The sequence below is a fragment of the Zalophus californianus genome, chromosome 3 (genome assembly GCF_009762305.2).
Source record: "Zalophus californianus isolate mZalCal1 chromosome 3, mZalCal1.pri.v2, whole genome shotgun sequence".
In the NCBI taxonomy this organism is placed as follows: Eukaryota; Metazoa; Chordata; class Mammalia; order Carnivora; family Otariidae; genus Zalophus; species Zalophus californianus.
The window spans coordinates 69,726,680-69,753,377 of record NC_045597.1 but is presented as its reverse complement, the minus strand read 5'-3'; the positions used below and the strand labels follow the sequence as shown (position 1 = coordinate 69,753,377).

The following is a 26,698-nucleotide window of genomic DNA, read 5'->3' as shown; positions in this document are numbered from 1 at the left end:
TCGGATGCCTTTCACTGCTCAGATCCTTCATGGCCTTCCCATGAGGTAGACTGACATTTGATTCCTTTGTCAGGGCTCACAGTCCCTTATAAAACTCCTTGGCAGAGGAGGTGAGTGGAGAAGAAAAATGGGTTCTGCTGCTAATCTTTAATGAAAACCATTTTAAGAGATACGATTTTCCTTGTTTACGTCTGAATCTGGGCAACAACAAGCTGTGCTTTAATGAGGTTCTGGGGCATTCAGAACATTTTAATGTATTTCAGTTCCTTTGGAAAAAAAAGTATTTGTACTGAATAGTAATGGAATAAGCGTTTTCAAAATTTGCAGGATCTATTTTTGTGAAGATGTGTGTATGTGGGTTGGATTTTTTAAGGGAATGATTATTGAGTTTTCTGTTTACGAGATGAACATGATGTGGCATCACTTCATATTTTTTTCCTCTACTGTGTTTTTAGCACAAGTTAGATCAGCCCAAAATTATGCACCTAAAATATATCAAAAAAGTTTTTGATTGATATTGTTGCTTTATCTCTAAAGGACTTCATCCTGCATAAAGAGAATCAAAGCCTTCTCCATAATTGTCACCATTGATCTCAGGTGATGCTTAATTTGACTTGGAACTGTTCTTATTAAGCAACAATAGGTAATTGTAGGAATAGGATATATTTAATGCTTTTTGGGGAATTTTAAACTGAGCAAAAATTAATAAAGCTGTTCTTTCTTACAAGAAGTGATTTTCCTTTGTTTCCTCAGGATGCTAGGAAAACATTTCTCTTCTGCCTAATACATTCTATGCATGAATGTACATGTCACTCTGACAGTAATTACACGTGTGCGCCCACGTGCAGCCATCCACAGGGAAAGGGGGCGGATTCCAACCCTAACCCAATCAACTCAATCACACTCTTTAAAATCATTAGGAGAAGCCTCTTGATGTTGGCAAGCATCCAGATTGTTTGCCTAGCTTTGTTTTCACATTTTTTTGAACACCACACATTTTCGTCTCAAAAAAATTGTCAGAAATGCTAGGAAAGAAAAATTCAATATGAATTAAAATACAAACCGGTTGCACTTCAGTTGTACATTTTTTTTCCACAGGCAACAGATAGCGGTAGGCATGCGGACACATCTGTTCATTCAGTGACTCCCTCTATGTGTTTTTTTGCATGAGAACTTAATGTGTGCTAGGGGCTGTGGCAGATACACAACTGAGAGACACGTGGCTCTTCTGGAGGGAGAGAATAGAGAGTGGGAACATTTAGCATGATGGCTAAATGCCACAGATTATAATATACAGTCCATGCATCCTTTACCACCTTCATCCCACCCTGCCACTCAGCAGGCTGGGACATGGGTGACCAGTTGGCCTCTGCCTTCTTGAAATGCTCTGTTTTCTTAGCGTTCCTACTGTACCACCCCAGGCCACCACCAGTCCATTTGCTATATGGATCACAATTAGGCACCCCTTCCTGTGGATTGAGTATTGGGCAGATGTGTGGCACACACCAGGGTGGACACAGCCCATTTCCAATCCCTTTACAGCTTGGAGAGTAGAGTTCAGACGAGCTTGCCATCCTCACTTGCCCCAACCCTACCCCGGGTCCGGCATCCTTATACGGACCACAACCTGTACAACGAATCAAATTGATATGAAAAATAACAGCATTCTTCTCTAGGTTCCTTCAGGGTGGGGCAAAGCCCCAGGGAACAATTCCTTCCCCAGGCTAGAGCCCACCAGGAGGGCAGTAAGCAGTCCTGGACAACCATTGGGGCCTGAAGCACTCCTATTATGTAGTGATAACAAGGGTCTTAGCATCTCTTCCTGAATTTTGGATAAGAAGGTTGATAACCATGATTCTTGCCTTGCTTGTTATTAAAAGGAAGAAAGAAAGAAAGAGAGAGAGAGAAAGGAGTAAATGACTCCGTTCTAAAATTTGCTAGACTTAAATTTTGTCAGCTCTATGACCTTGACCTTATTCTATGCCTCTTTAAGCCTCCATTTTCTCATCTATGAAATGGGGCTATTAATAGTACTTCTTAGGTTGGGGGAAAGATTAAATATGATAAAATAGATATTTTTAAACACAGTATTAGTGTTGAATAAATGTAGATAGTATTACTAATTATGATGTCTCAGGTTATTTTCTGACTTTTTTCCACTCTTGGATACCACTTCCTGACAACTTGCAGCTTTCCTGTATTACTGCTACTTTTCTCTGAGCCTCCAAAATCTATGCCTAGGGCGCCTGGGTGGCTCAGTTGGTTAAGCGACTGCCTTCGGCTCAGGTCATGATCCTGGAGTCCCGGGATCGAGTCCCATGTCGGGCTCCTTGCTCAGCGGGGAGTCTGCTTCTCTCTCTGACCCTCTTCCCTCTCGTGCTCTCTATCTCTCATTCTCTCTCTCAAATAAATAAATAAAATCTTTAAAAAAAAATCTATGCCTAATCCCTTGCTTAAAGATTCATTATATGGTCTCCTAAGATCATTAAGGAAAGGTCCCTCGTTCCTCTTAAATGACATCTGAAGTCTCATAACAAGCCAGGGACAAATTCAGATTTTATTTTGTATTTTAGGTCCCTCTGTCCAGGTGCCTTTTCTGACTACATTTTTTTTTTTTTTTATAAGTGTCCCTGCCCCTGCCAGAGAGGAGACAAAAGGATAAATGTTTTATCCCAGCTTGCAGCAGGTGTCATTCTATTTGATTTGTAGGCCTTTCAACAAAACAAAAGTCCTTTTCTGTTCTTTTACAATATATGCTCTCTTTAAAGGTACTCAAATGAGGAAAAAAAGCACACATGAGCAAGATTTCAGGTTCTAACGGACAGAAACTGGGCTCTTACTGATTCGCTCTTCACAGGGAAAATGAGATGCCATTAAAAACATTCTTTTCTCAATAGCATTTAAAATTTTATGATCATTCCCTCTTGAAATATATATGAGTGGCATTCTCAGCCAATTAATATGTTTACAGTAGGATTGAAAACTTTGAAGAGCCAGCTAAAAATCCCTTTTATAAGGTGGACCAAGAGAATCTCTGTATGCTTGAGTAACAATATATAAAAGCGTGCTTGCTTACTGCAGATTTTGAAATGTCTCCAACTTGCTAGCCCCAAATTGTTACCATTGGGGTTCAAAAGTGATATATCTTCTAAGTCATACCAGTGGTACAAACGTGTTTAACTTCCAAAGTTTGATTCTGGTGTCCCTAAGGTTTCATCATAAATATCAATATCGCTAAACTTAATTGTTTATTATATGCAAGACACTGTGCTGAGCATTTTACTCATAATGTCACCTAATCTCTCCAACAACTGAATGAGCTCGGCACCACTATTAACCCCATTTCCCAGGTGAGGAAACTGAGGTTTAGTGAGATTAATAGCTTGCCCCAGTTCTCCTAGCTAGTAAGGTCTGGAGTCAGGTAGGAATCTGGGGCCTGTCTTGAGAGACTTTGTGCTCATTAACTCCGAGGTGCCTTGCAGCCTCCCTGTTCATTCATTGCCATGTAGAGGCCTCAGAAAGGTGGGTATGGATATTAGTTTTTGTTTTCGTATGTGATCGCTGTTTTGAGGTAAAACCTTTGGGTCCTGTTTCACTTGGAATCCATACATTCAAAGTACAGGTGACAAAACAAAATTAGCTTATCAACTCTAGAATGCGTGTACATGAAAAAGAAGTCCGGGGCGCCTAGGTGGCTCAGTTAGGTAGGCCTCTGCCTTTGACTCAGGTCATAATCCCAGGGTCCTGGGATTGAGCCCCATGTCGGGCTCCCTGTTCAGTGGGGAGCCTGCTTCTTGCTCTGCTTGTGGCTCATGTACTCTCTCTCTCTCTCAAATAAATAAAATCTTAAAAAGAAAAAGAGAAAAGTCCATCTGATAAGTGACTTCACGGGAATGAAGCTCTGTGAGTGGAGCTGGAAATCTTGGTAGCTCAGGGTTTGCCTTTTGTGTAAGTGTAAGGAGCTTGCAAAGCTTATATTGATGGTGTCTTGGGGCATTTCAGGACATAGTACTGGTTCTCTGTGGTGCTAAATTTTTTAAAAATTCTTCATCTTAAAAGTATATTGCACTCTTTCAATTTCTCAAAAGAACTGTTAATCTAAAAAGTCCCATTTGTGTGTTTTGAGGGGAGTTGCCCAACATTTTTCATGTTCAATAATCATTAATATGGCTTTATTCATTCCTTTGGAAAATATTAATCAGAAATGTACTGGAAAGGGGAGAAGTATTCTGTGGTTTGCGGGACGGTTGGCCAAATCCCACCTACCGAAAGGCAGCCTGTCAAAATTAGAATGCTCTTATTTAATCCCCTAGTCAAGCTATATGATAACATGAAATACAGCTAACCGAAATCAGGACACCTGATAGCAAGATTTCATGAACTAAAAAGCCATTGTACAGCAAGGAATCTAATGCCTTTGCTTCTCATTTCTTTTAATACAAATAAATAAGCTACCGTGGGCTCGGTGAACCTTAGAAATGATAGGTTTGAGAAACAGATCCGTTGCGGAGCCTGACATTTCTGTAAACAAGCCGACTGAGCATCCCCTTCCGACGCACACGTTTCGGGGTGGAGTGCATCTCAAAACGGCAAGCCTGTCTGGAAGCGTTGGGGCGGGGTGGGGGGAGCACCAAGTGCAGCTTCCACTGTGCCCGTGAAAGAAGGGGAAGAAAAAGCCCAGCTTTCCTACTGCAACAAGGCTGACAGATGGGGCTTTTAAAAAAACGTCACTGCAACCAGATCCAGGGGTGCCGCTTTGCCTGCTGCAGCGCGATGCAGTTGTGTATATCTCAGGGACAGACACAAGGGGAAGTAGCAGCCAGTGCTCACGCGGGCTGCTCCCGGGAAGCATTTCTGAAGAGCAAGGAGCCACAGAAGCTGGGAAATTCCTGCTCCTCCGCCTCCGCCTCTGCCGGCTGAGTCCGGGGCTGAGTGGCGGCTCAGGTTGGGCCCGTGGGCAGGGGCAGGGGGCGGCGCTCCCAGCCCATCGCTCAGCCCTGCGGAGAGCTGTGTGGGCTGAGCTGTCTGCACCGTGTCAGGGAGGCCAGCCAAGAAACCGTCCCTCCCAGGGGAAAACGGATCACAGTTCAGGTGGGGACTTCCTCGGTAGCGTACCTGGCTGGAGCAGAGCATGTGGGCGGCCGGCAGCGCGCCACTCTGGTTATGGCAGACCAGAAATGAAAGCAGTGGCCGCCGCCGCCGCCTCTGAGGGCCGCGGGCAGATCAGCACCCAGCAAATAAGAAGCAAGTCCTGGACCCCGACGAGGAGGAGGAGAAGGAGGAGTGGCCGAGCATCTCTCTCCCGCTCCTCGGTGTCCTTTAAATGAGGACTCCCTGCCCGTGCCGGAGGTAGATCCGCAGAGCCTTCCTCTTCGCCGCTGACATCACTAACCTGTGACAGGCACATCTCCACGCCCGGTACCTGCTCCTCCGGCGGCTCCCAGTCCGGTCCCGGGAGCCTCTTTGTATAACCGCCGACATGGCCAGCCAGCAGGATTCCGGCTTCTTTGAGATCAGTATCAAATATTTACTGAAATCCTGGAGTAATAGTGAGTAATAGAAAATAACCTTGTTTGTTTGTTTGTTTGTTTGTTTATTTGCTGGATGTTGCCTAAGGTTCGAGAAATCAAATCTCAACTGGAGGCATAAGCCTGTGAGCCAAGGAAGTTGTTTTTTTGTTTTTTTGTTTTTTTTCTTTTCGGTTCGGTCTGCTGTGAAAATCAAAATGTCAGAGACTGAAGTAGCTTTCCTGAAGTGCAAAGGCTGCAGTGGAATCACAGTAGATTTTGTGTGATTAAATTTTCAAGGGAGATGGCCCTTCAGACTGGGGCAGAGTGCAGGATGGGGCATTCTAGGCTGCATTTTCTGCCTTAATGTTTATTTGATCAGGCTTTATCTAAGTATTTTGTGAAGTGTGGTTTAATCGAAGGGGTGTGGCAGGGTTTCAGAGTACTTCGTAATTGTTTTATTAGGGTATTGTCTGGAGGAAAAAAAGTACTTAATAGTCTAAAACCTAAGACTCATCTCTTTTGTATATAGAGACATTTGCAGGTTTATTTCTCTCTCCCTTGTCCGTGTGGATGGTGTTCAGAATGCTATTTAATATTTGGATTTGTAAAAATCCTGATGTGTTATAGTCCAAACCGACAACATGCTTTGCTGAAATATAAACAAAGTAAGGTTCTGACCCTGATCATTTATTAGGATATCAGAATGTTATGGCTTCTGAAGTTCCATTACTGACCTACTTAAAGATTTTAGCAATAACATATTTCCAAAAGACAACCTCTCAGGCATCATGGATCTGCAATCCAATTAAAACGAGGCCTTCAGGTGATCAGTGATGCCTTGTGTCTTCTGAATAGTTTAAAAACAAAGTCTTCTCTATTTCTCCAACAGCCTTTGTGCTTGCTCTGGATAAAAGACCAGCAGGTATTACAGATCCTTAATTGTTTGAAATTCAAAACAATTTTTCCAAGAAAAATTCTGGTGCCGTATTACATGCATGGCTAATTAACCTACCTGTGCTCAAAGTGCTGGAGATTAATTATCTCCTACCCAGATGACCTGTGGCCAAGATTGTTCTTATGTAAACAGAACCTGGGCAGGAGAACCTGTGCCATAATTGCTTTAAGAAAAGAGCCAAAGTACCTTCAGCCTTAAGGTATTCAGGGATATGCATCTGTAAATTATATCCAAAGAAACCATTTTTTCCCAGGTCATTTTGCACCACTGTATACACGATGGGGCTTGTCTGAGGCTGTTTTTCTACAAGTGGGAAGCCATTTGGGAGTCCTACTGTCACCCAAATAGCATTCCTTTATTTGTTCTAGTCGTAATTCATTTATCTTGGATCCATTATTTGTGTGATACTTCACACTCCAGGATGAACCTTCCTTTGTCTATCCACCCTTTGATTAATGAAAAGGATTTGACACACACAGTTCTTAATGGAGCAGTTTTCCAATAACTGGAAAGACTTACTCTGAGTTTGACATCGGTATGTGGTTTTGAATCATCATTTTGAGTACACGAAGGCCAGATGATTTTCTCCTATCAATTTTTGTCATTGTCTCATTAGATAGAAAATTATGTGTGACAATACTGAGGCCAGTGGGATTTCTTTTAAAATCTTTCTCCCCTTGTCAATTTTCAAATTACTCTAGACAAAGTGTATATATATTCTCTCCACCTTTCCTAACGCACCCTGCCCCCCAACACACACACACACGCACACGCACACACACACACACACTCGCTCTCTCACATCAGGAAATGGTTCAAAATGACTGTTCATATCTACTTTGAGAGTATCTGGGACACAATGTTGAATTCTTTAAATTCATTCAGCGAATATTTATTCAACACCTACTACGCCAGGCTGGGGGGCTGCAAAGGTGAATGAGACACCATACCTGCCCTCTCTTAATTTCTTCATTACAGAAGCATGAACTTGATGATTCTCTTTAGCGTTCCTTTGGAAGTCAGAATGCTCTTCAGTCCTTTCTTGAAAGAGGAAGAGGAAATATACTTTATGCTTAGTCTTCTTTAAGCTTGTTGCAACACTAACCTGCTTATAACCTAGCTTTGCTCTCGGTTTTACATATTTTCAGTAGCAAAGAGAGAAAGGAGATTGTCTAGCGTAGAAAACAGTAGCCTGAGGGCTTTGACCTACTCAGTGTAACGGGGCTGAGAGGCTGCATCACGGAGCAAGCAGCTCCTCATTGGCCAGCAGCAGGTTTGAGAGGTCAGGATGCCTGCCCATATACCTGAGTGGAGAAGGCAGCTCCTAATTACATAGTGGTGCTTATTTATAAAAGTACAACAATTAAAAAGCAATAAAACAAGCGGTGTAACTATGGCTGACTGCTTTGCAAGGTGGTAGTAAAAGGAGGGATGATTCCATGAGCATGTCCGTTAAGGTTTCCATTCATTTTTTTTAAAGGGCACATTGTGGGGGAAATGTAATTTCATGTATATGTCTCCTCTGAAGAATTAACAAGTCAATTAAATCAGTCGCTGCCTTGGTGAGATGTGTTAGCTTTTTATTCACTGTTCATTTTGACACTCTTCTTCACTGGCATGCCCACTCTGTCAGGCTGCCCTTTCATTTTAATGGAGTTGGGAATTAAAATGGCCTTGATGTCTGGAAATAAAACGTCCTTTGTAGACCTCACTGCGGAGGCTTTCCTTAGCCCCTCGGACCTCCCCCGCTATTAAGTCCTGTGGCTCCTTCCCCAGTCATATCCAGGCTTTTCCACAGCCATTCAGTGATTCTCACAGCTGCTCCCTGTGGTGTTCACAGGCACAGCCTCCATGGGCCTTTCTCAGCTTAACCTGGAATGTTCCGGTGGTCTCCTGAAGGTCCCCCTGACGCCAAGGGGGGCTTCTGGAGAGGCTTCTGCCTGCATTTCAAAGACCCCCACCACAACTCTCTCTCGCCCCTGAGTCTGTGACTGCCATTCAGGACCCTTTTTGAGCTCCCCATCCAGCCTCTCTCCCCGATTGTTCTTCCGCTCCAGCTGGATTTAATTTGCTCACCCCTCTTCTGCTCTCACTCCTGCCTGTACACACATGGGCCCCCTGATCTGGCGCACCCTCAGCTAGAACACACAAGTCGAAGGACAAGATAGGCTTGGTTCAGGTCTTTATCGCCTGCACCTGTGTGGCCTTCGACAGTTAATTAACTCCTCTCTGCTTCATTTTTCTCATCTGTGAAATGGAAGCAAAAAGAATGGATACTCCACAGGAGTAAATGAGGTATTTAAGAATTAAAGCGCTAAGAACAATATCTAGCTCATCGTAAACACTCAATAAATGTTAAAATAATATGAATGTATTCCAACGCTCCCCTCGCTTCTAAACCCACTTAAAATCAGAGTCAGACCCCTGACATCACTTGTGGAATATTCTATGAGTAGTCAACACTTGCTACACCCTTAGAGAAGGGAGCTGTGTGAATATGCCAAAAATAGTTGCTTCCTTAGATTTACTTTCTAGATTTACTTTTCAACATTCCTCCCTTTTCTACCTCAGCTACTATTAGAATATTCCTACCTCCCCTAAGTAAATACCTCCCAGCAGCACTCAAGATGGCCTGGCTACGGCCTCAGTGGCAGGAAGTCCTCTTAGCCTTTCAGCTCTGCTACCAAGTTGAGAGCAGATTGTTCCAAGCTATTTCAGAGGAAAGGAAGGCGTGCTTTTTAGTGATGTATGCACTTTTTAGTGATGTATATAGAGGGAGTATGTGGGCTCTCCCACCCATCTGGCATTCCTTGTGTTTCTGTCTACCTCCTAGTGTCCAAACGAACAGGGCCCAATGAACAAAGGTACATTCCAAACTTCTTCAATGTCTTGATCTTCCCAGGGCAGTCTGCATCTTTCTTACATTTGTCATATCTTGCCACCCCATCAAGGCAAACTTCTTAACTCTTTTCGAGTAACAAGAATTCCATTGACAAATAAACTAGTCTGGGGAACTGAGCAAGCCCTTTGCCTGTTTTGGAAGGGCTTCTGTACATTGGGAAATGTCTAATGTTGCTCTAGAAAAACTTGCATCACTCGAGAGAATTGGATGTGGCATTTTTCAGATATATCGTAGTGAGCTAAGTTGTGGTGATGAAGGACAATATTCCTGTCCAACATAGAAGTGCTGGTTAGTGGGGGTGCCTGGGTGGCTCAGTCGGTTAAGTATCTTGACTTCAACTCCGGTCATGATCTCAGGGTCCTGGGATCGAGCCCCATATGGGGCTCCCTGCTCAGTGGGAAGTCAGCTTCTCCCTCTCCCTCGTGATTTCTCTTGCTTTTGTTCTCTCTCAAAGAAATAAAATCTTAAAAAGAAAGAAAGAAGAGAAAGAAAGAAAGAAAGAAAGAAAGAAAGAAAGAAAGAAAGAAAGAAAGAAAGAAAGAAAGAAAAGAAAGAAAGAAAAAGAAAATGCTGGTTAGTGTCGGGTTAACTCTGGGGACAGAGAGAGATCACATGCACATGGGGATGGGAAACACCATTGACTGAGTGCGGAGCAGGACTTACCCTGTTTATGTCATCAGTGTAGCTCAAAGACCCTACAAGAAAGGCTTAAGAGAAACCTCAAGGTGTTAGTTTTCACCTCTTTGTGAACCTGAGGTGAAGAAGTAGAAAACTAAAGTTAACCAAGTTGCCTGAATCCAGCAGAGGAGTACAGCTGCAGAGCAGAAGAGCTTCCCTCAGTGCCCTGAAACCGTAGGAAGCACCGAGCACCTTCCAGGCGTTGGGGAGGGAGTTACTTCTGCGTTCCTGTCACTCAGATGTCTGATCAGACGTGCTGTCGCTCAGGTCGTGGTCACCTCTGCCCAAGTAGTTTATAGTCCTAATGAGAAACGAAACCCCAAATCAACATCTACTCTGAGTAGAAAGAGCCTGCTTCTGGGTTTGTGATGAGGATCAATAACGAGCGGGGGGGTTTTGTGTGTTGTTTTTTTTGTCATTGTTAATATGCTTGAACAATTTTAGAAGTACAGTAACTGTCACACTGACTGAGGGCCCACTCCCTGTCAGATGTTACGCTTGGTAATTTATATGTAGGGCAACCACATCATTATTTGTCCAAACTGGGACACTTTTGAGAGTGAAAGTTAATAATTATACTGGGACTGCCCTGGGCAAAGGAGGCCATATGACCACTGTGTTTATTATCTTCACTCTTTCCAATAACCCTGCAAGGTGATGTTATTATCCACACTTTACAGATGAAAAATAAAATGAGTTGGGAAAATGATTTGCTCAAAGTCAGGATGCTAGTAAGCACCATAAAACTTTCCTCCAATCCACCTGATAAACACATTTTTAAAAATCACCCATAGGGGGAGCCTGGGTGGCTCAGTTGGTTAAGCGACTGCCTTCGGCTCAGGTCATGATCCTGGAGTCTCGGGATCGAGTCCTGCATCAGGCTCCCTGCTCGGCAGGGAGTCTGCTTCTCCCTCCGACTCCCCCCTCTTGTGCTCTCTCTCTCTATCTCATTCTCTCTCTCAAATAAATAAAATCTTTAAAAAAAAATCACCCATAGGATAATCAAAGGGTCAAGAACATTGGGGATCTTAGGGATTTATAAGATACTTTTCATTCTTGTTGGCTGATGACACTGCCAACCCTTTGCCCCCTTCCTCCCTATGCACCCTGAGTTTTGGGCGTGTGTGAGAGTGCACAGGCTCTCTCTCTTTCTCTCTCTAGCCTCCTACCCTCTGTGCAAAGTCCTATTGAAAGGTAAAGACCCTAGATTAAAATCATTATTTGTTCATTTGAATCTGATCTGAAACCTCACAGAATATACCTATTTGATGCCATCTGGGTATCTCAGAGCTCAGTACCTCAACTTTGGGGGAATTAAGCCTTATCATCTTCAACCAGGAACATGAAGAGGAAGCTAGTTTATTCATAATCTTTCTCCCTCCGCCCACTTCCTCCCAAGAACCAGTGCTGGAGACCACCATCTCCTTAGCACAGCCTGTTTGAAAGGACTAAGTATTGACGTCTTCACCATTGTTATTACAAATAATACAGTTTGTTCACTGTGGTCATTTGATTGAACATACAACACATGCATAAAAGATTATAGTGAAAAGCTACACTTCTTTTGTTAGGAGTGTTTCATGTTGATTTTTTCCCGCTTTTTAACAGTATATATAAATATATGATTTAAATGGCTCTAGTAAATAAAAACATACTAAATAAGCTTTACTTCTTTCCGAATGGTCATTTGCTTGCCATGCTGAGGTTTCTCTGGTAGGTTCTATTTGTTTAGGAAATGGTAGCAAGCTCCTAATCATCTTTAGCAGTGAGAACAGGGAGAATATCTCCAGGACTAATGGAAATCTATAATTCAGAGATCTCATTTTCCCTGATAGCACCAGTTTTGTCCACCACAAAACCTGCTATAAGGCTAGCAGCACAAAATGATTTGATTTCAACTTCTTTGCCTACTTTTGCATGCTGCTAGGTAAAGGTGCCAACAAGAGCTGAAATAGGCAAACAGCAGTGGGCAAGAAGGAGAGGTGATCTGGATGCTTTTACAATCTGGGAACAGCCCAGGATATTTGAGAAAGTTGCCAGCATTCAGATGTTTCAGTGGCACATTCAGATGATACAACATGAAATATTCTCTTTATTTAAAAGACATCTGTTTCAAAACATCTTAATACCTATGACTCATTAGTTCACTTCTGGGTACAGTTCAAGGAATTGAATGGGTTACATATGTCCCGATCATCTTATTAGTAACTTCTAGATTTCTAAGCTTCATGGTATATTCAAAATGATTGGGCTCAGATGTGAGTTTGGGCTGAGAAATGACATTTTCCTGAGTTGGAGCTGTTCTGTGGCTTGTCAGCCCCATACACAAGGTTTTTGTGCAGGTTCTTTGCTTGTACTAAATCGTAAAATTATTTAGTGCTTTGTGGTTTGCTCAGCACCTTTAAAAACATTACCTCATTTGATGAATGGGATGCATTGATTATGAATAAACTAGCCTCCTCTTAAATGTTCCTGGTTCAGGATGATAAGGCTTAATTCCCCCAAAGTTGAGCTTCTGAGCTATGAGACACCCAGATGTCATCAAATAGGTATATTTTGTGAGGTTTCAGATCAGATTCAAATGGACAAATAATAATTTTAGCCCAGGGTCTTTACCTTTGAATAGGACTTTAAAAAAAAAAAAGCAGTATATCTTGGCATCTAATACTTTAGATACACAGAGGTGAGTCCATTTAAAAAACTTATGTATTATATATTAATTAGTTGAATTTCAATTTACTTTTTAAAAGATTTTATTTATTTGTCAGAGAGAGTGCGCACAAGCAGGGGGAGTGGCAGGCAGAGGGAGAAGCAGGCTCCCTGCTGAACAAGGAACCCAATGAGGGACTTGATCCCAGGACTCTGGGATCATGACCTGAGCCGAAGGCAGACACTGAACCAACTGAGCCACCCAGGCATCCTATAATTTAATTTAAATTTAATAAATAAATGAAAAAAAATTTTTGAATAAAAAACATGTATTACGATTTTCTGGATGTATTTGTGCCCTACCATTTCCTAGTCATCTTTTTTAAACACTCAAAACATGTCTAATTTTCTCCAGTGTGTACCTTCTGAGAATCACCCCCTATTTGCCCACAACCCAGTGCAGAAGATTTAGCAGGCAATCACTTCCTGAAAAGGTGAATGGCATTTGTGAAAAATAAAGTACACAGCTTTATCTCATCTTTTTCCTTACTAATCTCTGTCATTTGATAGATTCCTTTCATCATATTCATTTAAATATTTCTCCACTCTAGAACCGTTGGCTATACGAGTAAGAAAATGTTCTCTCCTTTGAGTTGAAAAGTGTCTCTCAGGCTTGAAGGAGTAATAGGAATAGCTTTTTCCATAAGAACATCTTTACTTACTTTTCAATACTAGATTATACTCAAAAACTTACTATCTTAGAGTCAGCTTTTCTCGGTTGTTGCTCCAGAATACCTTGCTGACTCCACAGTGTCAGAGAAGCAAGATAAACACTATGCAGGGCTTCCTTTTGAGCACCGTGCACCAGACACACTTCTTTGGGAGTTTCATAACTGAATCAGACCTGGGTCTTACCATCAGGGATCTTAGAGCTGACCTTCCTTCCTTGTTAGTTTCAGAACTCAGAAATAATTAATGCAGAAGAATCCCGGGGAAAGGATCCAGTGGTATTCCAGAGACAGTCTATGTCCTAGAGAATTTTATGTGGGAGAGTGTGTTCAGTAGATTCTGTTAGTTTAACTTTATGGATTTATACTTTCATGGCATCTGACAACTGTTGGAAACCTGGTGTTTGCAGGCAAATTCCTACAAGAACATTCCTCCTAGCAGGATAGCTGAAGGAGAAGAGGAAAGGTAAATTATTTACCCTGGGACACTTGACTAATGTCAGTCTTGGAGGCAGCAAGAGTTTCAGATAGGCATTCTTTACATTAGAAAACTGTGAAGAAGACTTACCATGTTTATCAGAATTTTGACCTGGGACTAATTTAAAGCTAAGTCATTCTTCATTTGAGTGGTCCTCTCTTCAGAACATTGAGATTAAAGAGGAGGTTTTGTGTGAGAGAGAATTCTCTTTCTGTAAGGTTCACGATCCTACCTCTCACCTTTATGGTTACACTTTTCTTCTTTCTCACAGAACATCCAAGCACAAACATTTAAATATTAGTCACCCAGAACCCCAGCTGCAAAGCAGTGGAAGTTTATATTCTGCCAGCATATCAGACTCTCTAATGAGTCTGATTTGGGTTTAATTCCTTTCTACTGTGTAGTCATTTGATGAGCTGCAGATGGAAATTTAAGCCAAAGCCATAACATTTCAGCTAATACTTTTTATGCTGCTGTAAGAATTTGTTGTCATGTCATTTAAGGGAGTGGAAATCTTTTTCAAGAAGGCATTCAAGTCTGTTTTAAGAGCTTTTATCAACTCTAATTTGATATACAACTCTGACTGCCTCCGCTGTTCTTAATCAATTGCAAAGTGCAAAGTAGTTTAGCAGTGAAAGACAGCTTTGAAATTTTCAGAATTTCTCAGCTAATGTCACAAGCACAACATTATGGAAATATACAATTAAATTTCCCTTAAAATTTTTTTGCCTGAGCTTAAGAGACAGTAGGCTGACTTCTTTGAGTTTAGACTTAAACAGGTAAATATGTATTTTGGCAGCCATGAAAAGGATAGGGTATTAGATTAACTAGGGCAAAACTTTAGTAAAATTCCATTCGAATGTTATATTTATGTAGGAAGAATCTGGCAAATCAAGAAAATGGTGTATTACATAAGAGTCAACTCAATAACATATTTCAGTTGTTTAAATATAAGATTAAGTTTTTCTTCCCTGTTTTTCTGTTATTTTTCTGTGTGTGACCTTGATTGCCTCCTTTCCCCACTTCCTTATGTGAAAGGAACAAACGTGACACCTGTTGCTACCTGTTTAATGTGAGGGGTTTTGAATACCTCCACTGAAAATGAGGTTTGTGTAAACATCGCAATATGTGTCAGTTATTTCTCCTAAGCCATTAAAGCCAAAATGGAGGAGGTTGAGTTGTACACTGTTGAACTTGACTGATAAGTAGAGACTGGATCTCTGGCTTTCTAAGCTTGATCAGTTTCTTGGACTAGTCTGCTTTTAAGTATTCTGAATAAGAAATAGGTGTCATACTACACAGCCTATCAGGTTCTTTCTATTGTTGTTGTTTTTGTTTTGTTTTGTTTTTTTTGGCAGTAAAGTGACTGTGTGAATTTGAACAGGGTTGTCTCCAATTGAAGTGCTGGCATTCTTGATCGGGAGACAAGCATGTCTTTCGGCAGTGAGATATGGTGCTTGTAGAAATTGTTACATCCGGGAAGCTTTATAGCTATGATCATACAAAGGATTCTCTCCTAGGTTTTAATAGATATTATGTTTTGGTTAAGCCGTGTTGAAGTCAAGGTTATAAGGATGCAAGATAGTATTTAAAAATCTGTCTGAAACACTGGTTTGTTACACCATCCACCTGTACTTTATGCCTGTGATTAGTAGAAAGCTCTAGTGAAAGCTATAAAGAATTTTACGACTAAAAAAGTTACCCTAAGGGAATAGATCACCTATGGCTTTCGCAAATTATAAGCAGTTAGTTTTAAAATTTACAAGTTCGAATACCACATGGAAGACAAATTGCGGTTTTTCTTCAAAAAATGGAACACAGCTTCTCAATTTGCAGCTTTTGAAAACTACATTTTTAATGAATCTGCCCTAAAAATGAGGCCTTGCTATTGACTGACAGCATGGTCTTAGCTCTACTATCACTTGTACTATTTTAGCTTCCCAAAATTAAACTTACACTTTTCTAATGAGTATTTTAGCTTCTGTAGAGAGTTTAGAGAGAAGCCAGGCCCTGTGTTGGGCCACACTGGGTGTTTTGTTTTACTTCCCTCAGGGTTTGATGGTGGCCCTGAGTCCTGTTCTCATCTTCTCTTCCAGCCTGAGAGTACAGGACAACCTCTTCTCTATTTTCTTTGACCGAATACAATTGCAAGAAAATAGGAAAGTAAGAATAAATCCCTGCTGATTTTTGTGTTCCGTGTACTAACAAACCCCCAGTCCCTATCATTATGGGAAAGCTAATCCTAGCTTCTGCCAATTGAGATATCAATTTTGAATGTGTTTGAAAACCTGGCCCATTGTCAACTGAAAAAAAAATTTTAACAATGTTAAATGCTGGAGTTTTAAGAAAGGTCGAAATTATGATTAAGAACTCATTCTCATTCTCTCCAAAAAATTCTGTCTCTCAAATTCTACATTTTAGATATCCAAAAATCTATTTTAACATTAACTTAACTTCTTTTCTTTCTCTTATTAATCATTTTGTTATGCACGTCAATGCTTATTGCCATTTTCCTAGAAGGGCAAAGGAGTTGAAATTCAAATTATTGTCTCTTGAAATTAGCCAACTGTTCCACTTAAATAAAGAAAAGAAATAGAAATGATTGAGTAGGATTCTGATCAGTGATTTTCATTCTAAATCCTGAATCCCTCTTGTCAGTAATCACAGTACAGTATCAGGCCTGCTGTTCATAGGTAGAACGGTTAATAAATAGAACTTTTTCTTGCCATCTAGTAATTTGAAATGTGTGTCATTTTAGGAGGCTTTTGCCAGAAGTACTAGAATAACTTCACAATGGCTGAAAGAATAAAGACTTTTAATTCGCTTACCTAACTCACAGTCTGGAGATGGGAAGTTCCAGGTGGATTTAGAAGCTCAAGGACTCAGACCATCCAATCTTTAGACTTGTCACTGCATGATCACAGATGGCCATCTCAGTTCCAAACATCTTTGCTTTACTTAAGAGTCAGGAAGGGAGGGAGTTCAGGTTAGGTCTTTCTTCTGGCAAGGAGGAGAAAATTTTGCCAAAGACTCCAGCAAACTTCTTGCATTCCTAATTGGAAGTGGATGATATGCCAGTCCTGGCAAAGTTGAATGTAATTACCATGTTGGTTTAGACAAACCATGATGCAGGCCCTGGGGCTGGAGTGGGTCCACATTCTGTAGGTCCACTACCTGCTACTTGAACAAATAGAGATTCTCACCAAGGCAAAAGGGTGGGAAACAATAGAAACTGACATAAAATATAATCCATACAATGGTAGATGACTATTAATAACTTCCCACCTTTTGTTACGTAGCATTGCATTAAGCACAGTAATAATAGCTGATATTTATAAGCCCTTAAGAAGTGTCACGTGTTATAGTAAATGCTTTACGTGCATCATTTCCTCTAATCTTTACCATGACCCTGTTTTACGCATACCATTTGTAAGTGACAGAGCCAGGGATCAGACCTAGAGTCTAGGGTAAACCCTAAACTCTGCTATCTCTCATCATTCTTTGCAAGATCAAGACATTGATTAATGGTAGGTGAAATTGATTAAACTCAGGTAGGAGCAGAAGGATATTGACATGTATTTCCCACTAAGTTACCACAGTGGTATTTGTCAAAAAGCAGTGGGAAAGTTCTCAAATAAAAATTCTGTATCTCTCCGCCTCTAGTTTCAAGAAAAAAAAGGAGCATTCCCTGATGTTTTTCTTATGCCCATTCAATAAGAAATTGAGTCTGTTTTTTTTTTAAGTAAATTATAAGAGAGAATATTGCTAGATCAGAAACTTGAGCCCTTCAAGAACTTGTAGCCCGTTCTCTGTTGAAAGAGAAAGAAAACAGAAATATATTAGGTTTATTGAAATCTGTCATTAGATTAAAATGAGCAAATACAGTATTAATTCATCTGAATGCCATCCAACAGCAGTAGATGAAATATCCTTAACTTTGTCATTACCAAAAAAATGACCAAAATATTTTCCTGTTTTGGGGTATTTCCATTTATGTAGAAATATCAATATTTTCCAGGGAGGTTTAGATTTCAGTCACATTGTTTAGATTCAGCTATTAATCTGAAAGGGTTTTATTGACTCACTTTACTACCTATCCACAGCACCCTTCAGCTAAGTCTTGGAATGGTCTATTAAGAATATTTATGAAGGACTACTGAGTTTCATCTCATTGAAACTTCAGATCCTACTTTGGAAAATACCACCCTATAGGTGACGAATGAACGAATGAACAAATGAATGACTGAATGAATGACTTCCCAGGGAAAGTGCATCAGTAAGTGCTGGCACCTGGATTCAAATTTACTTCTGGCTCCAGAACCTCAGTTCTTATTGGCTGTCCAGCAGGAGCCATTCCCAGCTCCCTCCTGTTTTCATTTCCCCCAGCATCTCTGTAAGAGGCAGGAGCTCACTTACTCTCAGCCTTCAGTGCAAGCTTGCAACTGTGATTCAAGTTGCCGGGGGAATTTCTGGAATGTATTATTCTTCCTGAAAATAAGGAGGAATGCATCTTTTGCCACTCTTGATTTACCTACTGCTTTCAGCCTTTGGACACAGTTTGTGTAGACAGCAGAAAAAAAAAAAATTGGATTCTAATACCCTAAGATGACTTTTAGCTGAACATGAGCCAAGTTCCTACTCTTAAGGAGAATATTGTCTAGTGAAAGAGACCAACATACTGGTACAGCCACTCTGGAAAACAGTATGGAGGTTCCTCAAAAAGTTGAAAATAGAGCTACCATACGACCTAGCAGTTGCACTACTGGGTATTTACCCCAAAGATACAAATGTAGGGATTTGAAGGGGTACGTGCACCCCAATGTTTATAACAGCAATGTCCACGATAGCCAAACTGTGGAAAGAGCCAAGATGTCCATCAACAGATGAATAGATAAAGAAGAAGTGGTATATCTATACAATGGAATATTATGCAGCCATCAGAAGGAATGAAATCTTGCCATTTGCAACGAGGTGGATGGAACTGGAGGGTATTACGCTGAGCGAAATAAGTCAATCAGAGAAAAACATGTATCATGTGACCTCACTGATACGAGGAATTCTTAATCAGGAAACAAACTGAGGGTTGCTGGAGTGGTAGGGGCTGGGTGATAGACATTGGGGAGGGTATATGCTATGGTGAGGGCTGTGAATTGTGTAAGACTGTTGAATCACAGACCTGTATCTCTGAAACAAATAATACATTATATATTAAAATAAAGAAGATAGTAGGAAGGGAAAAATGAAGGCGGAGAATTGGAGGGGGAGACGAACCATGAGAGACTATAGACTCTGAGAAACAAACTGAGGGTTCTAGAGGGGAGGCGGGTGGGGGGATGGGTTAGCCTGGTGATCGGTATTAAAGAGGAAAAAAAAAGAGCTTCTCTCTTGTCTTCATGTGAGAGAGCTTGGAAAATGAAAGGACTTTTCTCAGTCTTCCTTAAAGGTAGAGGTCACATACAGTCCTGGCCAATGAGATCAAGGAAGAAGTCTATCCAAAGGACATCCTTTCCTAAATAAAAATTCTCATTAAGAAAAAAAAACAGAGGGACGCCTGGGTGGCTCAGTCGTTAGGCGTCTGCCTTCAGCTCAGGTCATGATCCCAGCGTCCTGGGATCGAGCCCCGCATCGGGGTCCCTGCTCAGCGGGAAGCCTGCTTCTCCCTCTCCTGTTCCCCCTGTGTGTGTTCCCTTTCTCGCTGTCTCTCTATCTGTCAGATAAATAAATAAAATCTTTAAAATTAAAAAAAATAGAAAGAGACCAACATAAATTGATAATTATAATAAAATATGACCAGTAATCAACCCCCTGAAAGATGAGTTGCATGTATGAGTAAGAGTGACTCTTGTTTGTGCATAAATATTACTCATTGACCCCTAAGGCAAGATCTTCCCTACTGTTTTCCTATATTGCTGATAATTATCTCCAAAGCCGAATCTTTTCTCACCAGCCCGATGAAGCTGCGACTTTCTCTCTCTCCTCCAGGTCCATTATTCTCTTCAGCTTCCTCATCTTAAATGCTGAATTTCATGATCAGTTAGTCCCAGGCAAGGAACTGGAGTCCTTTTCAGCTCTTCTTTCTTGTTCATTGAAAACATTGTTAAAACTTGTCATGCTTTCTCTATCCCAAATGACATCTCCCACATCTGGATCTCTGTACCCATCACCTCTGCCAAGACCTGGTTCCAGGTGTTCATCACGTGGAGCATCCTAACTGGAGCATCCACAACTCCTCCTTGCCTGCTTCTCTGCTGCCACCCACCTTTCCAGGCCAGGTCTGGTCCTCACCACAGCTTTGAGCACTGATCTCACCTTTGTTTTTGTAATGGTGTGTTGACACTGAGAGTGAGATTTCCATATGCGAAGATCATATCCACACCAGTAGATAGTTGCAAACACAGCGAATAACTAAATTGTCATTATGAACTGAAAGTGCTCATCTGAATTCATTTTGTAGACCATCTCTATCCAAATCATTTGTTTCAGTAAGCTTACGAGTTCTACGGAATGCAAAAATCGACTTGACCCCTGACGCACTGTCTGTATTCATAGTCATGGGCCAGGAGTGGGGTGAGAGTATTGTTGCCATGCTAAACTATATTATTCTGTATGCTTTTATGCTGGTGAGCTATAGAGAGCCTGGACTTGATAGGCGTGATGCAGAAATTAAGGGAAGGTTGCCTAGAGTGAAGGAAAAGACCAAAAGTTAAGTATAATTATCTGGTAAAGGGAGCTCAGGCAGAGGATCTAACTAGTCATGAAGTGTACACACTCCAGTGATGGAAGGTCCACTCATCAATCCTCAAGTGTCCCTTATACACAAAATAACAGCCATCAAATTGGCGCAATGAGCTCATTAAAGATATTGTTCGGCCAGACAAGGCTCCTGTTTTAGGGGGTGACTAAGAGACTGTCACTTCTTGGGCCAGGAGAATGAAAATGCTCTTTGGGCTCTGGGAACAGGATAGAGATAAATTGTTGATACTGTCCCTAGGACATCCCTCCCCATTTCAGTCTGCATCTTACTGGGCTGTTTTCTATTGAAAGACGACTCCTCACTGATTTATTCAGCTCCGTGTGTTCATGAAGTTTCTGCTGTTGACCTACACAAAGGAGAGAACGTTAGAATGTTCTTTATGGACAGTATTAAATTCATGTTAAAGACCTACCCTTGCCCAATGGTGCTGGGGCTGGCAGAGTAATGCGAGCTAAGCACTTGAGAGCAAGTGTGTCTCCTCCATTTTAACCAAGAAATGGTTAGAAAGTGAACCAGGTCTGGAAAGAGTCAGCCAGAAGTGTCATCCCACTTGGGTTATTTGCTTTTTTTTTCCCTCCTTGCTGAAAACAGAAGTGAATCACACCCTTCACTGAAGCCATGCAGCAGAGGGAACTGATGCAACGCTGGTCACGTGGCACAAAGAAGAAAGGCCCATTATGCAAACCTAGTTCTTCATTGTGTTCTGGCCTAAGTAGAGGTTAAATATCCACATTGGGAAGCAACACAAAGCTGTGGCTCTGAAATGTGAATCCTCTACATGGAGGAACCATGACTTACTTTTTGTCTCTTCTGTATTCTTCTGCCTTTTTGACCACTGGATTCACTAACTTTGATTATAGTATACAATATGAAAAGAATTTACTTAAGCTTGTTTTGTTTCCTTTTCTCACATGATTTGGGTTGTTCATGAACATATGATTTGCCCCGGCCACTTACTTGCTATGTGACCTTGAGCAAGTCACTTAAACGGATTCCCTAAAAAGGTATTATCTATCATGCATGTCGTTATAAATAAGTAATGAGTATATATATCTACCCATAGAGCCATAACAATTAAGAGTTTATGTTTATGAAGTGTTTAGTATACAGCCTCACTTGCAGTGGCTCAATAAATGGGAACCATCGCTATTATTAATTTACCTATTTCATGCTTATCTAAATTCTTCTATGAGTGAATGCTTTTATCTCATTTGCTCATTGCCAGGACAGAATGACCTGGGGTTCTCTGTGACATCTTCTTGTCTTGGCAACCTGATCTTTACCACTTCATATAGTGGACATTTTGGTAAAGACGGATATTTTTGGAACTTCAGAAACTACACCATCTGAAGATATCCGAGGTGAAATACCTTTCTTTCAAATTCAGAATTGTGTAGAGTGACTGATAACATATTAAGGTATTAATATATGTTATAGTTGCAGCATTTTCTGTGTCACATGAATTAAATATTAAGCGTATGTTTTTTGGACCTCAGCCAAACTCCCCTCCTAAGTATGATGAGTTCAGGTGTCCCGTTTGAGTGAAATTTTCTCTCACTGCCCCACTTCCCCTACGCTTTCTACACACTTCCATTGTCGCAACAGTGACATTGTTGTGTAACTGTGCTTTGCCTGTCTAGGGACCCCCCCACCCCCTGCAACCGGGCAAAAATCAATCATCTTGTCATTGTCGGATTCCCCAGCACATTTGAGGACACATTGGCTGTTAATAAACTGATAAATGTTTGACAGACTGGATAAAATGACCTGAATGGACATGGGAGGCTTAGAGCCAAACTTAGCTGGCATTTGTGTATCCCATCGGTAGATCAGCCCCAGCAAGCAATACCAAATGTTTTGTACGTCAGTCTTTTATTTCAAACAGCAACTAAACATCTACTCTTGGCTATAAAGTCCCTTCTTTCTGTGACCCTCACCTGTTTTCCTTGAGTAAATTCGACAAGTTCAATTGCACCTTTGTGTTCACAGAAGTATGGGCAGATGTGTCTGTGAAACTCAAAATGAAGTTAGAGTGAAATAATTTTTTATTGATGTCCTGATCAGCCAACTTAAGAGAATATTTCTGTGGTAGATTATTTTTGCTTCTGCCTTATTTCTCAAAGATTTTTGTTGAAGTACAGTTGACACACAATGTCACAGGAGTTTCAGGTGTACAACATAGTGATTCAAGAACTCTGTGTGTTGTGCTGTGCTCACTGTAAGTATATCTCCATACACCACTATTAGAGCACTGACTGCATGCCCTGGGCTGTGCCTTCCATCCCTGGGACTGATTCATTCCACAACTGGGTACCTGTATCTCCCACTCCCCTTCACCCATTTTGTGCATCCCCCTCTTTTTGTTTTTGTTTTAAATCCGTTAACCCTGCCAAAGATTGCTCTCTGTAAAAATAATAACAAACACTAATATTTGTCTAAATGTCATTTCAGTTATGTGGATTTAAGTTAACTTTACTTTTAAACCTTCCAGCCACTTTCGCCAAATTAGAAAGAGACCATTTTTGGTGAAATCTACCTAGTTAATGTAATTTTTACTGATCAAGGTCTTTGCCCACGTGAGAATTTATTTGGAGAGACTGATTGCCTTACTGAAAAAAGTCTGAACCCAAAGATATTTCTCATGATTTTCTCGTGAGGTAGATGTACTCAAAGCATCAGCCCAAATTGGACATGCTCGAAAAGTTCCAGGAAGTCCCTGAGAGTGAATCGGCAGGCCCTCCTTTCCTTCTTGTAAATTATTAAGGCCTCCTCGTGTAGGGCACCATGGTAGATAGAACCCCGCTCTTGCCTTCTGTGAGCTTTACAGTAAAGGACCGCCTGCTTTGATGAAAGAGGAGATCTAAGGAAGCTGCAGAGAGAACAAAAATGCTGATTAAATACATGTTCTACCTGTGCCAGCCATTGTGCCTGGACTTAGGGAGATTGACCTACAGAATCATCAAGAGGAGGAAGTGACTCATCATTTTAAGTAGGAGGGAAGAGGCTAGGAATAGTTCCAAGAGGCTGTGACATTTGAACTTGAAGAATGCTACAGAAAGAGCACAAGGGGCAGAGGGAAGAATGTGAGCAAATGTAAGGAGGTTTGGATGTGGCCAGTTCAGGCAGCGACAGCTGGATCCCAGGGTCCCTGACAGAGAGTGACAGATGCTGCACAAGTTGGGTCAGATCATGAGGAACGTTGAAGGACCTGCTGAAGGCTCCGGGCTTCACCCTGAAAGCATGGGGCAGCCTCCACTGATTTTTAGGTGAGGGACAACAGGGTCAGACTGCAGCTCACTATTGGTCTTAGCTAAAAATGAAGGTGGGGAGAGTCCCTTCAGGGAAAGCCCAGGAAAGAGGTGACAAGGACTCAAGGTGATGGCAAAGGTGCTGGAGAGGAGGGAGCAGTTTTAAATTGTTGGAGGTAGAATCGCCAGGATCTGGTTTCTACCCTAGGTCCAGTCTGTGCTCTATTAAGCAAGTACAGAACACGTATGATTATGTAGCTCATGCAAGCTGCTTAAAGAGAGACAGAAGCAATTACCTGAGGAACAGTGTTTTGAAATTATACATTGAATAGAAACCGTGCTCTTTAAATAGAATATTTGTGTTGAGGATAAAAGGGGATGGGAGAGTTGTCTCTTGACAGTACTCATTTGGTTGACTGCTCCGAGGTAACACGGAGGTGTTTTGCAGCGCCTGTGCATACCCTCTGTGGAATTTGTTTCATGGTTATTCCCAGGTTACAGGTTGGCAGGTTTTGTTTTGTTTTGTTTTTTAATAAAATATACAATTGAGATGACCAAATGACCTTGAATCTCTTGAATGTGCAAATCAGCATTTAACGAATGGTACCCAGCCCGCTGGAATGCTTTGGGGTGGTGTTAGGGTGTCAGTTCATCTAAGCTGTCTCAAGTGGTTTGGAAGTATAGAAGTCTCCTAGGAAGATGTACTGTGATTTTCACGGGAAACCGATGCCCCATGAAGGGGCCCAACGTGGGCACTTCTTAAGAGATGAGGTTCAAGATAATCTCTGTTAGCTGCTTTTTATTGTACTGCTAGCCAGACATGGTTTGCTGCTATCAGGACAGATAATTATCAGTTGTTTCACTTTTCCCTCACTGTCCAGGGAGAGTCGTGTTCTTTCTGGGGCCAGGTGTACCTGCATCAGTCCTTCTAGGAGGAAATTCCTCCCACTCATAGGCAACTTGATCATGACGTATTTTTCTATGTTTTTATGCCAATTCAAACTCCATCCCATTAAGGCTAGTTGAATCAGATTCTCCCAGTGCCTCTTGCCCTGCCCTTACATGACGAAACTTCTGGAAGCTGTTAACTTTCATGGGCTGCCAGGGCATGACAGTAACTATTTCAGAATGCCAGAGTGCTCTGGTAACAATAAGTAATGGCATGGGGTATGTCATCACTTAAGAAAGTAAGGCAGACGTGCACCTAACTTGATTATAAAAACCCCTACTGTCTTGTGTACTCTCAATTCTCTGAATGAATATTGCAAAATAATGAACTTAAAATTAATTTATAATTATATATCCACCACACAGTATTGCAGGAAGACAAGTCAGCATGTCAACAAACTCTACAGAGGCTACTTAAGAATGAGGATTATTCAAGTAGAGGAACCTATAGCAATATAGTGGAGATCGGAGATCATAATTCAAGCCCAAAGGTTATGCAAAAATAAAACTCCATTCATATAGTTACATATTTAAATATTTTCACCCCTTTCCAATTGGGGAGCTCAAAGTTATTGCATCCCAGCATGTAACTGGGTAAGGAAAATAACCATCTCCCTCTTATTTGGTTAAAGGGAGGTTTTTGTGGCACAAGTGGAGTTTTTAAAAGGTCTTTGAAAGAGAAGATGGGTCAGCAGGATGGGGAGGAAAATGAATGTCAAATAAAGAAGTGTGTAGTTCACCACGGAAGAAGCAAAGCAAAAGAGCGGCTTGACGGCTGGCCAGAGCAGATGGAAGGGAATTCCAGAACTGCCTGTCAGAATGAAAAAGAAGCCCAATAAAAATTCATACCCACTTTTGTCCATTTAGCTTTCTAGTTAAATATTTAGCCCATTCTCCCCAGCACTTGAATTCCTCCTGAGTTTTCAGGTGGATATTAACTCCAAGCCCACTAAATTACGTGCCCATGATGAAATGATTCCATGAATCAAAATAGTGGTGTGCAATTTTGGCTAATGGGAGTCTGTATTAGGAAGTCACAATCTTAGACGATTTCACCAGGTTTCCTTCCCAAAGAGATGTGGTTTAAAAAATTAAAAATTTAGGGATGCCTGGTTGACTCAGTTGGTTAAGCGTCTGCCTTCAGCTCAGGTCATGATCCCAGGGTCCTGGGATCAAGTCCTGCATCAGGTTCCTTGCTCCCTGGGGACCCTGTTTCTCCCTCTGCCTGCCACTCCCCTTGCCTGCCCTCTCTCTCTCACTCACTATCTCTCTGACAAATAAATAAAGTCTTTAAAAAAATTTAAAACTTAAACAAATCAACGAATATTCATTGAGAACCCACCGTGTGCGAAACACTTCAGTGGAAGCCTGGGTGCATTGCAAACAAGTGTGAGGTACTTACCCCAAGAGGCGGGCAAGGTGGAAATCCATGAGGTAGTTAGTGAGAATGATGGTGGTAATACAGGAGCTATTGTTACAAATCGGTGTGTGATCAATTGTCATGTAGACGATAATATATCAAGGGAGTATTAAGATGTTTAAAAATCTGGTTCCTAGTCAGTTTTATATTTTGGTTTTATATGGATTTGGTCACCATGTGGAAGCATTTAATATCAGAGAGATCTTTTATGGTGTTTTTGCTTCTCAACTTCTAGGAAGCAATCTGGTACAGTAGGAAGGGTACGAACTTCTGAGCCAGAAAAGCTGTATTTGAGTCCTTTTCCTTAGCATTTACTGGTGTGCGATCTTGGACAGGTTAATTTAATTTTCTCGGCTGTCAAGTGGGGATAAAGGTAATCAACTCTCAGTCTCATCCAACCTGATACTTTCTGAAGTGATTAATAAATG

The 26,698-nt window shown here is 41.3% G+C and overlaps 1 protein-coding gene across 5 annotated transcripts in view; it reads left to right on the top strand.

Annotated features, from left to right (window-relative positions):
• The window catches only part of FRY (FRY microtubule binding protein), a 447,087-nt gene that overhangs the window by 176,860 nt on the left and 243,529 nt on the right, over window positions 1-26,698 (top strand). Inside the window, exon 1 of one of the 5 annotated variants that reach the window (XM_027589563.2) lies at window positions 4,818-5,549. The exons of 3 other annotated variants lie outside the window; for them this stretch is intronic. In XM_027589563.2, the coding sequence (XP_027445364.1) occupies window positions 5,480-5,549 (70 nt within the window). In that variant the 5' untranslated portion in view covers window positions 4,818-5,479. Of the gene's footprint in view, window positions 1-4,817; window positions 5,550-26,698 lie in introns of those variants that run through there. One more of the 5 variants, XM_027589565.2, reaches the window with a different exon arrangement.